Source organism: Vigna umbellata, chromosome 4 (genome assembly GCF_029865625.1).
Source record: "Vigna umbellata cultivar VRB3 chromosome 4, Vumbellata_1.0, whole genome shotgun sequence".
NCBI classification, from domain to species: Eukaryota; Viridiplantae; Streptophyta; class Magnoliopsida; order Fabales; family Fabaceae; genus Vigna; species Vigna umbellata.
The window spans coordinates 41,275,671-41,295,407 of record NC_142168.1 but is presented as its reverse complement, the minus strand read 5'-3'; the positions used below and the strand labels follow the sequence as shown (position 1 = coordinate 41,295,407).

The following is a 19,737-nucleotide window of genomic DNA, read 5'->3' as shown; positions in this document are numbered from 1 at the left end:
ACCATTTTCAGTAAAATTAATGGTAATTAATGGGAAGGAGTTGATCAAATTCTGAGTGGGGAGATGGGTGTTGGTCATTGATGTAAACGCAAGAAGTGTGGAGTGACCCGTGATGAGTAGGGGGACGAAGTAGTGCAAGGGATGAGTTAGAGTGTTGAAAAAATGGTCTGGTAATCGTTTACAGAATCCTGGTAAACGATTACCCGAGAGAAAATTGGATTTTGTACATAAAGTCCAACACAGGTAGTCAGCCAGGTGAACAGGGGTCACCATTGGAAAAAAAGCTCAGTTTTAGGCAGTTCTGCACCTGTCTGAGGCTGGTCCAGGTGTTTCAGTGGTGGGAGAGAGTGGTTGGTGATGTGATGTGTGTCCAAGGAATGTGGGGTGACCCCTCATCAGTTGGAGGAGCAACCTCTGCAAGGGATGAGTGAGGGTTTTGAAAAAAGGGTCTGGTAATCGTTTACAGCATCCCTGTAAAGAATTACCCGAGACAAAACTGGATTTTGTACAGAAAGTCCAACACAGGTACTCAGTCAGGTGAACTGGGGTCACCATTGGCCAAAAAGGTGAGTTTTAAGCACTTTTGCACTTTTCTTATGCTGGTCCTGGTGTTTCAATGGTGGGAAGTGATGTTTTGGCACCCCATGATGAAGGAAAAAAACAATGTTTATGAGATGAGCAACTTGGGTGAGATAACATGCTGTCAACTTTGACCTTTGCTGGCTATTTTACTGATAACTTTTCCCACCGACCTCCAAATGATGTGATTCTTTTTTTATTAGAAACTAGACTCAAAAATCTTTCCAATGACTACTAATTTGTATTTTTTGGACATCTGAGTTGGTACAGTTTATTCTTTCAAGTTAGCGTTTCATATATTTTTGCCAACTCTGACCTTTGCTTGTTCTTTTGCTCATAACTTTCTCCACCGAACTCCAAATGAGTTGATTCTTGTTTTGTTGGAATCTATACTCAAAGACCTTTCAAATTATGCCTTAGAAATCAAGTTTACACCTTTTTTGACACTGTAATCGATTACAAGGACACTGTAAACGATTACCCGAGACAAAACTGGATTTTGTACAGATAGTCCAACACAGGTACTCAGTCAGGTGAACTGGGGTCACCATTGGCCAAAAAGGTGAGTTTTAAGCACTTTTGCACTTTTCTTAGGCTGCTCCTGGTGTTTCAGTGGTGGGAAGTGATGTTTTGGCACCCCATGATGGAGGAAAAAAACAATGTTTATGAGATGAACAACTTGGGTGAGATAACATGCTGTCAACTTTGACCTTTGCTGGCTATTTTACTGATAACTTTTCCCACCGACCTCCAAATGATGTGATTCTTTTTATTAGAAACTAGACTCAAAAATCTTTCCAATGACTACTAATTTGTATTTTTTGGACATCTGATTTGGTACAGTTTATTCTTTCAAGTTAGCGTTCCATATATTTTTGACAACTCTGACCTTTGCTTGTTCTTTTGCTCATAACTTTCTCCACCGAACTCCAAATGAGTTGATTCTTGTTTTGTTGGAATCTATACTCAAAGACCTTTCAAATTATGCCTTAGAAATCAAGTTTACACCTTTTTTGACACTGTAATCGATTACAAGGACACTGTAAACGATTACCCGAGACAAAACTGGATTTTGTACAGAAAGTCCAACACAGGTACTCAGTCAGATGAACTGGGGTCACCATTGGCCAAAAAGGTGAGTTTTAAGCACTTTTGCACTTTTCTTATGCTGGTCCTGGTGTTTCAGTGGTGGGAAGTGATGTTTTGGCACCCCATGATGAAGGAAAAAAACAATGTTTATGAGATGAGCAACTTGGGTGAGATAACATGGTGTCAACTTTGACCTTTGCTGGCTATTTTACTGATAACTTTTTCCACCGACTTCCAAATGATGTGATTCTTTTTTTATTAGAAACTAGACTCAAAAATCTTTCCAATGACTACTAATTTGTAATTTTTGGACATCTGAGTTGGTACAGTTTATTCTTTCAAGTTAGCGTTTCATATATTTTTGTCAACTCTCACCTTTGCTTGTTCTTTTGCTCAAAACTTTCTTCACCGAACTCCAAATGAGTTGATTCTTGTTTTGTTGGAATCTATACTCAAAGACCTTTCAAATTATGCCTTAGAAATCAAGTTTACACCTTTTTTGACACTGTAATCGATTACAAGGATACTGTAAACGATTACCATAGTGTTTTTTCTGCAGATTGGGTCTGCACTTGTCCAACTTGGTCCCTTCAGTAAGAATGACTTCTTTCCGACTTCTTGGGGTCACCTCCCATCACCTACCACCCTCTACCACCAGTCAAACACCAACACCAAGTAAATACAAGTGGACTTGTGCTTTAAATTAACAATTTTTGCCAATGATCACCCAGGACACTACAACTGACTACTTCAGTTCAACTTTCTGTACAAAACAGTGATTTCTCTCGTGTAATCGTTTACGAGGCCACTGTAAACGATTACGACAATGTTTTTTCTGCAGATTAGCTCTGCACTTGTCCAACTTGGTCCCCTCAGTAAGAATGACTTCTTCCCCACTTCTTGGGGTCATCAAACATAACCTCCCAACCAGTAATGACCCTTAAATTCACTCGTATGGTTTTTTGGTCAACAAATCCCTTGTAGAGCTTGCTCCTCCAACTGATGAGGGGTCACCCCACAGTCCTTGGACTCACATCACATCACCAACCACCCTCTCCCACCACTGAAACACCTGGACCAGCCTCAAACAGGTGCAGAAGTGCCTAAAACTCACCTTTTTTTCCAATGGTGACCCCTGTTCACCTGACTGAGTACCTGTGTTGGACTTTCTGTACAAAATCTAGTTTTGTCTCGGGTAATCGTTTACAGGGATGCTGTAAACGATTACCAGACCCTTTTTTCAACACCCTCACTCATCCCTTGCAGAGGTTGCTCCTTCAACTGATGAGGGGTCACCCCACACTCCTTGGACACACATCACATCACCAACCACCCTCTCCCACCACTGAAACACCTGGACCAGCCTCAGACAGGTGCAGAATTGCCTAAAACTGAGCTTTTTTTCCAATGGTGACCCCTGTTCACCTGGCTGACTACCTGTGTTGGACTTTATGTACAAAATCCAATTTTCTCTCGGGTAATCGTTTACCAGGATTCTGTAAACGATTACCAGACCATTTTTTCAACACTCTGACTCATCCCTTGCACTACTTCGTCCCCCTACTCATGGGTCACTCCACACTTCTTGCGTTTACATCAATGACCAACACCCATCTCCCCACTCAGAATTTGATCAACTCCTTCCCATTAATTACCATTAATTTTACTGAAAATGGTCTCGTACTTTTCAAATTCTTATTATAATGCTGCGTTCATTTTTCAATCACTACTTTTGTCATTATAAGTGAGATTAACACAAAGTAAAAATGATAGAGCGAGAGAGCGAGACAACGACAGCGAAGATGGAAGCTTCGAAGACGAACGCACACAGAACAAAGTGAAGCGCCACGAAACGCGACCTTCGACCTTCCAAGAGAACGCACCTTCGTTTCCAATGGAACAGAGAAAGGGCTATTTTCGGAATTTCAGTAAAAATAAGGGTTACGGACTTCCGTTTCGTAGGTTTTAAAAAAATTTTATTTTTAAAACAAACCAATCAAACAACGACACGTGGCATTGTCAAAACAGTGTTAAATATGCGTTGTTGGAATATCGCGGTCCTTGAATTTTTAACCTTAACGTTCAATTTTGTCACGTTAATCAATTTTTTTTATGATTTTTTTACAATCCTAGAAAACCTGAAAAGCAGAAAAACAACAAATTTCAGTTTTTGGTATTTTATAAAGCATGAACTACGAACGTGTAACAACAAACAATAATAACAAAAAAACAAACAAATTTAAAAAAAATACGTGTCAAAAGTTTTGGAAATATTGGATCACACAAGGTTTATAAAGTTCAAGTAAACAAGTTGATTTTAATGTATATAAAAGTTAATTTTTTATGTTTAGATCCACTTTTGGTATTTTTATGATGTACAGTCTCTACAAAATTTAAATTGTATATCTATTTGTCAAATATATTATTAATAGCTTAAATAAATGAATAATTAACACTACTTTTACTTATAAACATGTAGTATTTCTTATAATGAATTAGATGTCGTATTAATATAGGACAAAAATTGCATTAAATGCAAAAAATTAAACCACTAAATCTCCAATTAAAATTTTATAGAAATCAAAATTACATGATTATGAAACTACATGGACTAAAAGGATGTGTATTACAAACAAAACTCCTTAATAAAAAAAGTGTATATAGAACATAGTTAACCTCAATTCTTAAAGATATAAGGGGCAATGGTAATCGGTGATCGTGGAATTCCTTCTTTATTGTTTTTCTTGGTTGTATGTTTATGTTCAATAGTCAACATTAATTACATATAAAAAAAGTTAAACAACATATAAAAATAATTCATGAACTTGTTGTAATGCTTTAATTAAAAGTAGTATATTTTTTTTATGTGTCTTTGATTCATACATCATTTATTGTTGAATAGGTAGATTATGAATAAAAATTGACCAATAACAAAAATCAATTAAACCATATTATGTATCAAGAGAAGTATAAAAAAGTGTATTTGTATTAATAATTGGAAACAATATAGATCGAATAATGATATTTGATCTTATAATATTTTGATTCTTTTTTAATTTTCTCTTATAATGAAAACGAAGAGAAACAATTTGGAATATACAATATAAGGTCATAGATGAGAATAATAATTTCTTGATATAACTTTTGTCCGTTATTTTTTGAATTTCAATATATATTTTTAATTTAATCTCTTACCAAATTAAAATATTACTTAAAAGCTCTATACAGTTAATATTTTATAACATATATGTTTTTAATCATATATTTTTTTAATTATATCACTTTAATAAATTGACTGATAAATATAACTTAAATTGGTAACAAAAATCTCTTCATCTAAACATTGATGAGTGGTATATAAACATTGTCAGCAACAATGCATAAGCAATTGTAACATCAATACCAAATTTTTTAAATGCTGTTTAATTGACCTTACGTAACCAACCATGCAGAATATGTCACATATGTTAAAACAAAGCGCACGGAGGATACAGAGAGGCAAAGAGAAATGAGCGAATCAAAGATACAACAGAAGATGATGTAATTCTGGTATAGGAAAATTCATATGAATTGTCATACCAACTACGCCATAGATGCTATTTGGTACACGTGAAACATTTATGCAATGCAAAAGACCACAGGCTTGAAAACAAGAAATGTCCAACTTCTCTGCTGCATTATGCAGGCAATGAGCATCCTATTATCGTGGATAAGAACGCAATCCCTATATAACTGGATAACCACGAAGAAAGAAGACACAGATAGACAAGTTCAACTAACCCTAACATATTATCACTGCAAAAGGCATCACAACAATAAATTTGAGTTGCATACTATTGTTATAGGAATGAAAAGGCTAGTTTTTTTAGCTCAGAAGAGGCTCATTTTTCTTATCCAATTAAGCTTTGTCAATTTCTTGAGGATTTAGGGATCAACTCCTACTTGTTACTCAAGACCATCACCGAAATTTAAATAAGCATGTGGATAATTAATTTTCATTTAGAGATGAACAAATAGTCGACTTATTACAATTGATTTAATAAAGGTTGAGTATTTATAACTATTTTAGAGTTTGAGCTTTTGCAATATTTATGATGATACTGATTTTTTTTAATAATAAATCTATTATTTTCTTTATAAAAATTATTTCATACTTTGAATTTATATATAAGTAAAAGAACAAATTTATAGTCATATTAAAAGAATTTATCATTAGTTAATTCTCTCATATTTTAAAAAATAACTTTAATTTTTAGAAGTTTTTGTTTTGAAAGGTTTAGTATTAATTTTATTTAGTCTACTCTTATTAAGTTTTCTTGTAGTTTGAATTAATTCATTATCTTCTTTAATATTATAATATTTCCTTTCATCAAGCATATTAGTCTATTTATAAGTTATTTTCAAATTTTCTACAAAACTAGCTTCTTATTAGATGTTAAATAATTAGGAATTACCTCTAAACTACTATAAGTTGAATCTAATTGTTGTAAAGCTTGCAAGCTATGTGAGTGACATCCTCAAAGAAGACATATCAGTCAAGGAATCAAATTCCACTAGCACACCACCATCTAGATTCTTAACAAGAGGAGATCCATTCACAATACAAATATTATTACGATTAACCACCACTAGCTTAGGTTGTGACTCAGCAACAGGTTATACCATAAAAGACTAAAGCACAAACTTCACCATAAGCTCCACTATAGGCTCTACCACTTGAGTTAAAGAGCCCTTAATCCCATCTTGTGCATCAACCAGCTTAGGACGATAATATTGTTGTATTTTTGCACTAATTATTTTCTCCCCACTAGAAATAACATTTGTATCTTGTTGTAATTGTCTTCAATTAGATAAATCATGACCAACCATTTTACAATTTGAACAAAATAAAGGCAATTTCTTATCTTACAATGAGTGAAAGGGAAAAACCTTCCTTAAGAAGTTGCTGAACAATTTGGTCAAGCTTGTTAGAGCAGTGCAATGAAATGCTTGCGTGTTTGGAAAAAAATCAACATGATAGGGTGAATTGATTTCTTATGTTTTAAAATAATTTTCCTTTTCTCTTTTTAACTTACGTAGGAAATCATTAAAATAATTATAAAGATTAACGGAAGAGAGAAAATTGCACAAATAATTTTATACTGGTTCAGATCACAAGAATCTTACGTCCAATTATTAATCCCAAACAGAGATTAACTTCTACTATCACAAAACCAATAAACTGTTACACACAGAAAAACAAGTTTAAGATTTAGAAACACATCTCTTCTTACCTGAAGAGATGATACTCACTTCCCCTGAAGACCACATGGGATGAACACCTTCTCCGAATGTTTGACAAATGATGAACACTAAATCACACTCTTAGTGAAAGTTCTCGCTCTTGCCAAGACCAAGTTCTCAAAGTCAAAGTACAAGAGTTACACAAACCCTAGGTCACACTTTATTTTGTCAAGAAAGGTTCAATTGTGTGTTGTGTTTTAGAATGAGAGTCTAAAACATCTTTATAAAGACCTCAGTCAAGGACACCTCCAAAATTATGTTTTCAGCCTTTTCTCGCGTGATAATCGATTATCCACTTATGACAATCGATTATTTATTTAATGAATGCATAACGGTAAAAAACATGCTAAAAAATTCTAACGGCTAGTTGTGATAATCAATTATGGTAAGTCATAATCAATTATGGATAATCGATTATTAGTATTTGGTAATCGATTATTCCAGAGGCCAAAATAGAGTTTTTAGCATTTTGAAAAACCTCTTTGTGATAATCGATTATCTTAAGAAGTTAATCGATTATTTAAGAGTATTTTGACTCCAAAGACAATTTTAAAGTATAAATTACATGGAATCAAACAAAACATTAAGTCCTGTACATAAACTACTTATTATAAAAGCTTTAACACATAATACAAGTCTTCATAATTGAAAAGTGAGCACTTGAGACTTGATTTTGGCATCATCAAAACTATTATGTTTCATCTTTTTACTAATAATCTCCCCTTTTTTTATGATGACCAAAAACTCATTGAGTTTAAAGCTTTTTTTAACCTGTACTCATAATAAGTAACTCATACACAACTTAAAGAAGAGAGGACATTAGTAGATAAGAGATAATATATTAAAGCGTTTAAACATATTTCTTCCTCTTTTTTATCATTATAAAAAAAGAGCTATGCATGATTAATTATTTCTCCCCCTTAAAATAAGACTCGCCTGAATATAAGCCATAAACAAATAAATAACAAAACAAATTTTTATTAATTGGAAACAAGAGGCATAATGCAAAACATAAAACAATACAAAAAAAATTGTAAAATTTTTCTTTCTTACTAACAACTTCCCCTTAATTTTACAATCCATACTTTACCAAGTTTTGGTGCACATACATAAACTTCTTCCTTAATTTTGAAATAACCTACAAAACACAATATTTATTTAGGTCCTTTGAAGTTAGAGACATGTTATTTTACAATAGGAATTCATGCATATATTCCATTTAGAACACCATAATGTTTTATTCTACATTTATTTGATGTAAGACCATTTTTCGTGCAATAGAAACAAGTAACAACATTTGGGTTCCTATAATAAGTGGTTCCTTCTTCTACCTAAACTCTACAAGTTCTTTTAGTTCTATTCTTATATTTAGGAACATACCTATTTTTAACGGCCTTTTCCTTTTCTATAGAACTTTTACTACATTTTCCTTTGATTATTTATTGTAATTTCTTCAAATTTTTGCAAGATATTGATTCGTCACTACTAATAAATTTTTGTTTTTCTAAATAGAAAATTTTGTTTTTCAAATTTTCATTTTCTTCAAGCATATTTTCAATTTTTGATTTTAATTCTTTAAAATCAATTTTTAATTTCTTATAAGGAAGATCTAGTTTTTCTGATTCTAGCAATAATTCCTTATATGTATCATGCAATTCATCTTCATGAAGATCTATATCATCAGAATTATCAGAATCGCTAGAGGTACTTACTTAGCTTCCAGTTATATCATTGTTCGTTAAACAAATATTTGCTTGCTCATTAAAGTCGTTAATGGTTGATGCAAAACTTGATGAAGAGCTTGAATTATACTCTTCCCACTCCTTTATTTTGGAGAGCTTTCTTTCTTTATCGAGAGAATTTGCTTTGATTGTCCTAATTCTCCACAACCGTAACGCCTAAAATTTGAGGAGGATCATTGATGCTTCTTTTTGCGATCTTTGTATTTTCGTATGTTCTTCATGAACTTTGTGAGTATTTTTATCAATTTCTTTGGATCTTCGGAATCATAATCATCATCATCTTTGACGCTTTTGCTATAGACAATCTCATATTTAAAAGCAATATTTCTTTTTATTCCTTGATCCTCTTCTTTTGTCAACCTTTCAAGTTCAATCTCATTCTCTCTTAACCTATCAAACAGAGTCGGCATAGACATGGTTGCAAGATTTTGTGACTCTGTGATAGCCGTGACTTTTGGCTGTCATGTCCTGTTCAAAGATTTTAGAATTTTAATATATAACTCTTCAATGTCAAAATTCTTACCTAAATCGGATAAATGATTTATGATATGTGTAAAACAACTCTGCACATTGTGGATTGTTTCCCAGTGTTTCATAAGGAACATCTCATATTCTTTTACTAAAGAGTTCTTTCGAGCACGCTTGACTTCCTTTTTGCCTTCATGAGTTACTCTTAAAAATTTTCAACATTTCCTTAGCGCTTTTACAAACACAAATCCTATAAAACGGATCAAGGGTTAAAGTAGATGAAATAATATTGTTGGCCCAAGCAGATCAAACACAATATTACAACTCAAAATGAAATAAACACAAATCACTCTTCTCACTAAGTGTTTACTCTCTTGTGTTCTTGTAACTCCACAAAGACCTCAAGCTCCAACTAGGCCTTCATCACCTAGGATTCTACCTCCAAGTGTTGGCTCACCACAAAGACAAACATACACCACACAAAGGGAAATAACACCACAAAAGCCAAAAGAGTCAAAAGAGAAAGCAATAAAAGGGTCTAAAATGAACAGAGGCTATTCAAAAGAGATTTGATGTAGAAAAGACCATGAATAACAAGGAGACAATGTTGGGACTTTGGCAAGTATACCAAATCGTTTCAAGTAATAAAATCGGTAAGACCGGATATCGTTTCCCAAGAGACTCGTGTCACCAAACAATCGTATAATTTCCAGCTAACTTAGACTAAACAATGCTTCATAATTTGGGTTTTAGTGCAATTAAAGTAAACATGAAACATAAATGATAAAAGTGATCTTAGATACTCAAACACTTGGAAATGAAAAGATTAGAAATGATATGGAATGGTATTGTTGGGGGTATGATTTCACCTACTTCATTCTTATGTATAGAAAATCACTTCCTCTTCATTAATATGCCAATGTCAATCTACTAAATTACTCAAACCCAATCCCTTGGTAGAGAGAGCCTAGACTTCCTTATTAGGCTCCAATCCCTTGGAAGACCTAAAAATTATTTCCGCATTAAGAATTGAGATATAAGACAACCAAAGGTCCTAGTTCTATCCCTAGATACTATTTCCTTTAGGTGTTTAATCCAAGTCCAGATTTACTCAACATTTTCCAATATCAAGCAAAGCCTGAAATCATGTCATGGGTAGCAACTTCACAACAAGCATTAAGAAAAGGAATTAAACACTAACAATCAATGAAAAAGGCATATATTCATTCAAAACACAGTAGTTTACATAAGAGTTCAGTGGCTACATCAATCCCCCAACAATAATGAAACTAGCCCTCCATGAATGGAAAGCTCAAGCTTACAACAATGGTGGAAATGGAAGAAGGAAGAAGACCCAAGGGTGAAGAAGGACTGTTCCCACAGCTCCTGGCTCGCCTCCAAGAGCTCCAAATGAGAGAAATCGTGTTTGGGCAGCAAAAGATTTAGATCCCCTTGCGTTTCAGCCCTAAATAGACCAAATTTGCCACATTAGCGTCGCCACCGCTCAGATGCACGCCAGCGACAACATTCCAGAGATCTGGCGCTCAGCTACACGCCAGCTGCACCCCAGCGGCAGCATTCCAGAGAGCTAGCACTTAGCTGTACCCCAGCTGCACCTCAGCTATAGCAAGTCTGGACGAATGGGGCTCAGCTGCACGCCAGCTGCACCCCAACTTCAGCATTTATCTTTGCTTTCAAAACTTCCTCTTTTACCTTCATTCTTGCTTATATGGTTCTTCGGTTCTTCAGTTTGGCATACAAGCTTGGATGTAAATGACCAAAACATACTAAACAATGGGGATTAGTGATGAAATTGAATCATTAAATTTTAAGATGCAACCACTTAAGAAACTAAAAGAAAATTAGGATTTACAAGGCAAAAAGCTAAGAAAGAGTTGATATTTTCTCTCAATTCGACACTGAAATCATAGTAAAATATGTCATTATCAGACAATCAAGAAAATAAATGGTCAAGAAAGAAGGTTAGCACAAGAAAATAAAGTCCTAGAAAAAGCTCTAGATTAGATATAAAAAACCAAAAAATAAGATTAGAGTAAAAGTGGTGTTTCTTGTCTTTAGCAAGTAATGAACAAATGATGCCTAATGGACACACTTTTAGCTTCAATTGCAAACTGAGAAGGCTATAAAACAGTAGCACATTCATGTAAATAGCTCACAAAATCAACATGAGAGTGCACACCAAAAAGTAGTGGTAGTAATACATGAATATTCTTTTGCTTTTTCTTTCATACCTTTTGTCTATTTTTTTGTCTTGATTTTTAAGCACATAAAAACACTACTACACAACACAAATTCAGATTTGAAAACTCTTTTGAAATTTCACAAGTTCAAATATACCAAATGGAAGAAAATCTTACTAGAATCAATATAGAACATGAACCTCAAAACAATGACACAAAGGAAACCTAACTCTAAGAACTTATTGATGATCTAACAATAAGTATGAACTCAAATATGCAAACTTAAAGCACTCAAAGGCACATATATAATTCAGTTTCGAAAAACACATTTGAACATATATTTTTATGATTTTTGTAAAGTTCAATTAGGAAAAAATGACATAAAAAGAAGTAAACATTACTTTAGACAATATGGAATAATTTGAAAATAAAAATGACTCAAAATATGTGGTATGACAAAAAAAATGAAAAAAAAAACACAACAAAGTTAAAAGTACATAAACAAATAGTTAAAACTACCAAAATAAAACTTGAAAAACGTTGATGACAACATTTTGGCAACTGATCTTTGCCGACTATTTTGATCATAACTTTCTCTACAAAACTCCAAATGATATGATTGTTTTTTGTTGGAAATTATACTTAAAGGGCTTTAATTTGACTATAAATACATATTTTTTGACCTCTAAGCTAGATGCAGTTTAATTTTGAAAATCGTCAACATTAATTGTAAAGTAAGGGAGGTTGATTTGGACCATTTCAAGATAGCTACAACAAGAAAATAAGGAGATAACACAAGGACAACATGAAAATAAAATGATAGATAAAGGACCAAAACACTTAGCTCTTGAAGAACCTAAGCTATTGAGACCAAATGATGGCAACCTCCTAGCTAGGTTGGGTCAAAACTAAAAGGAAAGCCATGGAGGTGGGCGAAAGGATGATGTGTGTGGAACCTTTGATGGACAAGGGAGCTAAGCTCATGATTTTGTGATGTTTTATGGTGATAGTGGTGGTGTTTATTGATTCTATAAGAGAGGTCGGGTCAACTCTTGAAAAAAGGTGGCTAGAGGAGACCACTTAAGTTGTTCTAGCCTAGGATGACCTAATAAAAGTAGTATGACACAAAATTGGTAACATAACTTTACTCTAAATCAAAGGTAAATATTTAATAGGAGATACCTTTATTTGTAAGCCGAGGGTGTCTCCTAAAAGCATGATCTCTCTCCCTTGCATTCATTGACCAAAAAAGTGATCCTCTAAGGAGTGGACAAGGGTCCACAAATCCTCTCCAATGAGGGAAGAACCTGTGGCCACTACTAAAGTTAAATCCTCTTCAATGGGAGCATGACACATGGCACATACTTTTTACATGGTTTGGATGTCTAGCTTAAGGAAAAATCTTATACTAATTAGGTCTTAATACTAGCTTTAAACAAATCTACTTACTTGAGCGAAATAAATAACCTAAAGAAACCTACACTACTTGGCCAGAATACATGGTATAAAGAAACTTATACTATTCTATGTTATGCTCCATAATGACTTCAAAAGTGGTCCAAAAAGTAGAGTTTAAACCATCTTCATAGATGACTTTAACTCTTCTTGTAAAAACTTGATCACTAGAGAATATCTCATTATTAGTTGTGTCTAAAATTAATATAAAAAATAACTTTTACTACAAACTTTTTTATTTCTAAGTGAATTTTCTACAATGAATCGAAATCTAATATAAAATATGACCTTTCTACGATAATTCGAATAGAAAGTAAAAAAAAATTATACTATATTTATATTAGTTTCCAAACCAGCATAAAAAAGAAAACTTTTTCTACCCATCGTAAAAAATATTGGTTACACTGGTGTTTATTATAATAAATGGTAATAAAGTAAGATAGTAATGATTTGTAGAGTCTTGTCTTAAAAGATCCATCGATATCCATCTTGATTTATCTATTTACTCTCTCCATATATAAATTTTGTTTAAATTACAAATGGCACGCTCCGAAATTACTAGTAATATATAGTATATTAGAAAAAAGTGAATCATCACTAACAAACATAATGTCACTATTCAAATACCTAAATAGTGGTTAACCCACTTTTGTTTATATATATCCAAACTCGAGACGTGACCTTTCGTCACTTTTTTTCTCTCTTTTTTTCAAGTTTTTATCTTCATGTGGCCACCTGATGAAAGAGAAAGAAAGAGAAAAAGGAGAATAAGGTTTGTAACCTCAACTCATCTATATTAACAATAGTAATCGTAAAATAAAAAAAATAGGTTATTACTAAATATTCTGGTTAGTGATAATGTCAAACTGTCAGTAATTTAAATGTAACAGATTAACTGTTATTACTAAATTAACCTATTTATTTATAAAGAAAAAACAGTGAAATGTTTTTCAAAAGATCAATTATAAAATAGAGGAATTGTTTATATTGCTTGAAATAGAAAATAAAAAGTGCATTGTGAATGCAGAAATGTGTGAGTGAAGTGATGTGGTGAGAAATGCGATGGGAAAGAAGTGTGTTTATGAGTTAAAATCCGATGAATTGTTGAATCAATGAAAGTTGGATAGAAAGTGAGTGGGTCAGCATTAACGTTGTATCTATCATGCATTGCTTTCGTTGCCTGCCTCTGGACATTTCATGTATGTTTCTTGTTTAGGTGGTCTGGATTTTGCTTTTGCCCTCCACAACCATTTTGTCCACATTCTTTTTCTATCAGATTTTACAACACTTCCTTCTTTCTCTTCATGCATATTTCAAACTACTTTTTATCCATGTCTACTCCTCTTTCAACATACATAATATAATTTCATTTTCTTTTCTAAATAAAACTACCTTTTAGCAAAAGTTAAACTTTATGATTTTTCACAACACATAAATATTCTCGATACTACTTTGATGTTTTTCAAGAGAATAGAGGATTCACCACAATAAAATGTAAATAAGCCTATATAAGATACTATCATACCATTTTAAATTCAAAATTTCAAAACAATAGATTTATCAGTCTTCTACTTATATAATAGTCCATTTTACTCATTTTTTTTATCAAATGCAATTTCTAAATCACCTTAACATTTTATTGTCTAATTTTATATCATAAACTAAAATATGTAACATGATTAGTAGAAAATGTGCATATTACATTATTTCTTTTTTTTTTATGTTGAATGTAATGTTAGGTGATGCAAAAATAGGTTTCAATATATTGAAGACACTCAATACAAAATGTTCTTATAAAACTTTTTGTTCTTCTTTTTTGTTTATGCTCACAAAAGTAGGAATTTAAGATCTCAATCTTCACTTATGGTGGTGGAAGGTTGCATTTGGAGGTTCTCCACTCTAGGCATCCTCTCCTTCTTGCAACATTTTTCACGATTGAGGTATATTTCTCTGATTATGTTATAACATTTATACCATTAGTAAATATATAATTTAGGTTGGTTGTGTATCACTATTTTATTTTTTAAAATTAAAGTTGTGGTTGATTTTGGAAAAATCACCAACAATGGTCTATTAAATTGATGTTTGTTCATATTGAAAGTTTGAAAAAGAAAAAATTAAAAATGAAATTAAAGTAGAATGTTTTATTTTTTTTCACAAATTTATTGTAAAAATAGATTTTATAAGTTTTTTAAAATTTTAATAAATTATAAGAGTAAATATTTCAAAAAAATTAAAATATAAAGACTAAATTATGTTAATACCTAGGAGTAAATTTTAAATGATTTAAATTCAAAAGGACTAAATAATAGTTTTAGTGCTTTAAATATTTTAAAATTCTAGAAGCTAAATTACAAGAAATTTATAAAGATTACGTCTTAGAGAAATTATATATAGTTAATGAATTATATAATTATTCTTAGGACTAACTTATAAAATCTAAATTTGAGAAAATATTTAAAACATATGCGATCAATAATAGGAATAAAATGTTTTAAATCATTAAAAATTATTTTAATAAACACAGTTGATGGACGATTTTGTTGATTATTTACAACTTTCCTCGTTGACTATGCATGAAGATAAAATCTGTTACATTAAGTATGATTATTTCATATTCATGACACAAAATAAAACACAATCACATAAAAGAAGTAGAAATAAAAGTATTAGTCTTTTAAAATTTCCTAACAATTAATTTATAACTATAATTAATCCACAATAATTTATATAAAAGTCTATTTAAATTTGTGTGACCAGTTTAGGATGTTGGTATTACAAATGTTATGCTGTCAAAATTTAATGAATTAAGAAGATTTTGGTATAGATATTATAAGGGATTGTGTCCAAAAGAAACCTTTTTTATGTTAGAAACTATACTAATAAAAGGTGTTCATACATTTTGACATTGAATATGTGAAAAATCCATGAACATACCTATGACAATGTCTATAGTTTTTTTGAGCTCAATTCTACTTAAACTAATAGGAGAAAGAAGACATACGTATTCCTTATTCTAGTAGTGGGAAGTTTGATGTATGCATTTGTTTCCACTATATCAAACTTTGCCCAAACAATTAGCTTGGTGAAGGATGCGAGTAACCTATAGAGAAGGAGTATTGGCAAATTGTGAAATGAATCCTACGATATATTGGCAAATTGTGAAATGAATCCTACGATATATGTGGAATATAGGCATTGAAATTATCTTAAAGGGTAACTTATAGTATACTTTAGAAAGGTTCTCTAAGTTTGACTTGTTGTAGACTTGGATGCTAGAAGGTTCATAACAAGCTACACATTCATGAATAAAGGGTTATGAGTCAGTTAAAGATACTTTCCAACAAAAAATAGACTTGTCGACTACTAAGGCGAATTATATGATGTTAATGAAGGAAACTAAGGAGGGATATGGTAAAGGATAATGATACTTTGACAACATTTTAACATCATCTACGTGTTATTTTGTGATTGGTCCATGTTAGTGTTTATGATTATTATTATTGATTGTAGAGTAATTTTGGACCAATCATAGAATGACACGTAAATAATGTTAAAATGTTATCAAAAAAATGTTGTTAAAGTATCATTATCCTTATGGTAAAAGGGTTTGATGATCGATCTATATTTAATTCAAGGAAAGATTATCATATTGTATGATAATTTGAGTATAATTTGTTTGACCAAGAATCATGTGTAAGATGGTAGGGATGCATGATGTTAGATATCACTTCCTTTATATAAAGTTGGTGATTGGAATAAGATTGATATAAAAGAAAATGATCTGGATGTCATCTTGTAACTTCTCTCTAAATATAAGTTAATACATTATTTGAACTTGTTGAATTCAAATGTTGGTAGTAATTCCGAAAAATAAAAATTTAAATAAAAAAGGTAATGTTTTTTTAGATTTTGTTGTACTAAACTCTTTTTAAAATAATAAAATAATCCATTTGATAGTTTTAAACATCGACCAATATAATTTTTTGATTAAAATGTTTGACTCAACATTTAGTAATTTGATGTATCAATAAGTATATATTTCTTACTTATCTAAATTATTTTTTGCTAAATCTAACTAATTTATAACCATTTTGCAATTCTTTATAAGTGTAAACAATGTTCATAAGAGTCATGCACATACAATAAAACAGAGACACATTAGGCTATATGAAATAATGCTTATTATTAAATATGAGACAATTCATTCCTTTCGAACATTAAATTTACTATTTGTTCTTCATTTCAACTTGGTGTACTTAATTTATATATGACACATTCTTTCATCATTCTTATGTTTGTTTGGTGAAACTATAATAATCACAATTAGCAATGAATGAAATCAAAACAAAACTTCAAACATGAATTGTTCTCAAACACAAAACAAATTTAGAATAAAATACTCATTCTATAAATTCACTTTAACTTTGTACTATAATTAAAAAGTTAGAGTCTTAGCAAGTCAATTACAACCATATAACACTAGAATATTTTCATTCGGCAAATAAGTTATCACTTCAATTGTCTTGAATGAAATTTAGTTATATTTTAACAAAAGAAACATAAATTTAAAATAATAAATAAATAAATATACGGTTTAATTTGGTTTGAGTTAATTTTCAATTCTCAAACTTCCCACCAAATCAAAAGACGCAGTTTAAGAAGAAAAAGATACAATGTGACAACTCGGCTAATTACATTGCAATTTTTTGACTTCATTTTTTATTTTGAAATTAGATTAATTTAATTTTGAATACCCTGATGACAACAATAATAATAATAATAATATTACTAATACTTATTAACTTTTACATCAACTATCTTAAAAACTATTTCTAAAATAATTTTTAATTGGTAGATAGTTACATATGCTAAATACATATTTTTTCTTAAATCAAACTTAAAATTGTTCTAAACTGATATGGAAATGAAATTCTATAACAATAAAATGAACAATGACTCAACAAATTTCAACCATTACTTTTTAACGTACTAGAAAATTTTCTCACATCCGTTCACACTTAGGTTCCTGTTCAACATATCTATGAAACTACCTAGTCTCAGAACACCCCACACAATCACATAAATATATACGAGGACAAGGAATTTCAGAGTCTGTACTTCCAATGTTTGGTTTCATCTTCATCTTTTCCATTCACTCATTTAACTAAGAGTGGGAAAAAAAAAATGGAAAGAGCAATTCATACCAACCTGAATCCAAAGTCACCAACCTCCAAACACAGAAATAGTGAATCTTTTTCCTCTCTTCATCATCTCTCATCTGATAAACCAAACAAATCTGAACCACACCATGCCATGAAGCCTAATGAAGTTAGAACCCTTCTCCATGATCCCACCTCAGAGCTCAGAACTTTTGCTGCACACAAGTACTTCAACCATGACAACTTCCAAAGAGTAACCATCAACAGCAACAGTAGAGTCTCTCCCCTGCTCAACATGGACACAGAACACAAACACAGTGTTCCAGAACAAGGTGACATCATCACAAAGTCCACAAGATCATTCTCTGATTCTGCTTCATCATCAGTTGTCGGTGGTAATGGTAACTGCAACAACAACATCATCATCAACAACTACAAAGCTCATTCATTCCATCTTGCAACTCCAACAACTCCATCACCTTCCTCATCCAAATCCACTCTAAACAACAAAGCTGGTTTGCTATTCCACCACCCTCGGAAAAATCCAATCTCAGTTCTAAACCCTCCTCAAACCTCCTCCAATCTCACACAGAAACTAAGAACTTCTCTGTCAAAACCCATTTGGCTTTTGAGAAGAAAATGCCCCTGCAATGATAAAAAGTCAGTGCAAGTCAAAGCAAACACACAGAAAAACTCTGCAAAACCCAAAACCTCACCCCCACAACCTCAAACCCTTTCACCCAACCAAATCCACAAAGGTTCCTTGAATCACAAAGCATCACCACCAACATCACCATCATCCAACAAGGAGTTGAAATCTCAAAGGCTGTTCCAATTCCAACCTGCCATGAACCAATCCAGAAGGCCATCAAAGGAGGGCTTCACTTTCCCTTTGGCCATGGCAGCAAACTCCACAAAACCCCACCAGGTTCTTCTGAACGTTGTTCATGAAGAAGAGGACGCAACACCACGAGAGTCCTTGCATGTGTTCCAACCTCCAAGCCCCTCAAAGTCACATGCCATGATGGATGATGATGCGGCCAGTGACGCAAGTTCTGATCTTTTTGAGATTGAGAGTTTCTGCACTCAAACCACTACAACACTCCCATGCCCCACTGTTACACCTTCTGTTGCACAGTGCCATGAAACCACCGATCACGAGTTCTTCTTCGCCGCTGACGCCGGCAGCAGTTTGTGGCGGCGGCTTAGGGATACGGAGGTGTTGCCACCGTTTTAAGATCAAACAATGAAGTCAACCAATGAAGAACTTACTTGGCTGAAGAGTCAAATGAATACTTTTTCTTTTTTATGTCTCAATTCAGTAAGTGTGAATGTTAATTAGTCTCTTCTTTTCGTGCTTGTAAAAGTAAATTCTTTTTAACGTGTTTAAGGAAAATGTCGAGTCAAATTTGTGAATAAATTGAAAGCTTGTTACTGATGTGTTTGATGAAGTACTAATTATTTATCTGAATGACCAAAGTTAATTAATTAGAATTAGGATGTTCATAAAGCCAATAATTCCAATAAAAAGAAACTAGGCAGAAATTTGAAAATTAAATCCTAAATTAAACGTGTTGAAATATTTATAAGGAAAATAAAACGCCTTTTTGTTTTTTCATAAATTTGCGTTTTTTTCATGAATTTTCTTCCGCCCAATTTGAATAATCTTATTTAGTGTTTTATTTTCCAGTTTTGGATTACATAAAAAGATATGACTGAAAAAAATCTTGAGATTTAATTTGAATAAGTTTTGGAATA

At 32.1% G+C, this 19,737-nt stretch overlaps 1 protein-coding gene across 1 annotated transcript; it reads left to right on the top strand.

The window, feature by feature from the left end:
- Positions 1 to 17,786: 17,786 nt before the first annotated feature.
- Positions 17,787 to 19,415, top strand: LOC124821210 (uncharacterized). The gene has a single exon (XM_047293073.2). It carries the CDS (start codon positions 18,005 to 18,007, stop codon positions 19,214 to 19,216), a length of 1,212 nt encoding a protein of 403 aa, XP_047149029.2. The 5' UTR covers positions 17,787 to 18,004; the 3' UTR covers positions 19,217 to 19,415.
- The last annotated feature ends 322 nt before the right edge of the window (positions 19,416 to 19,737 follow it).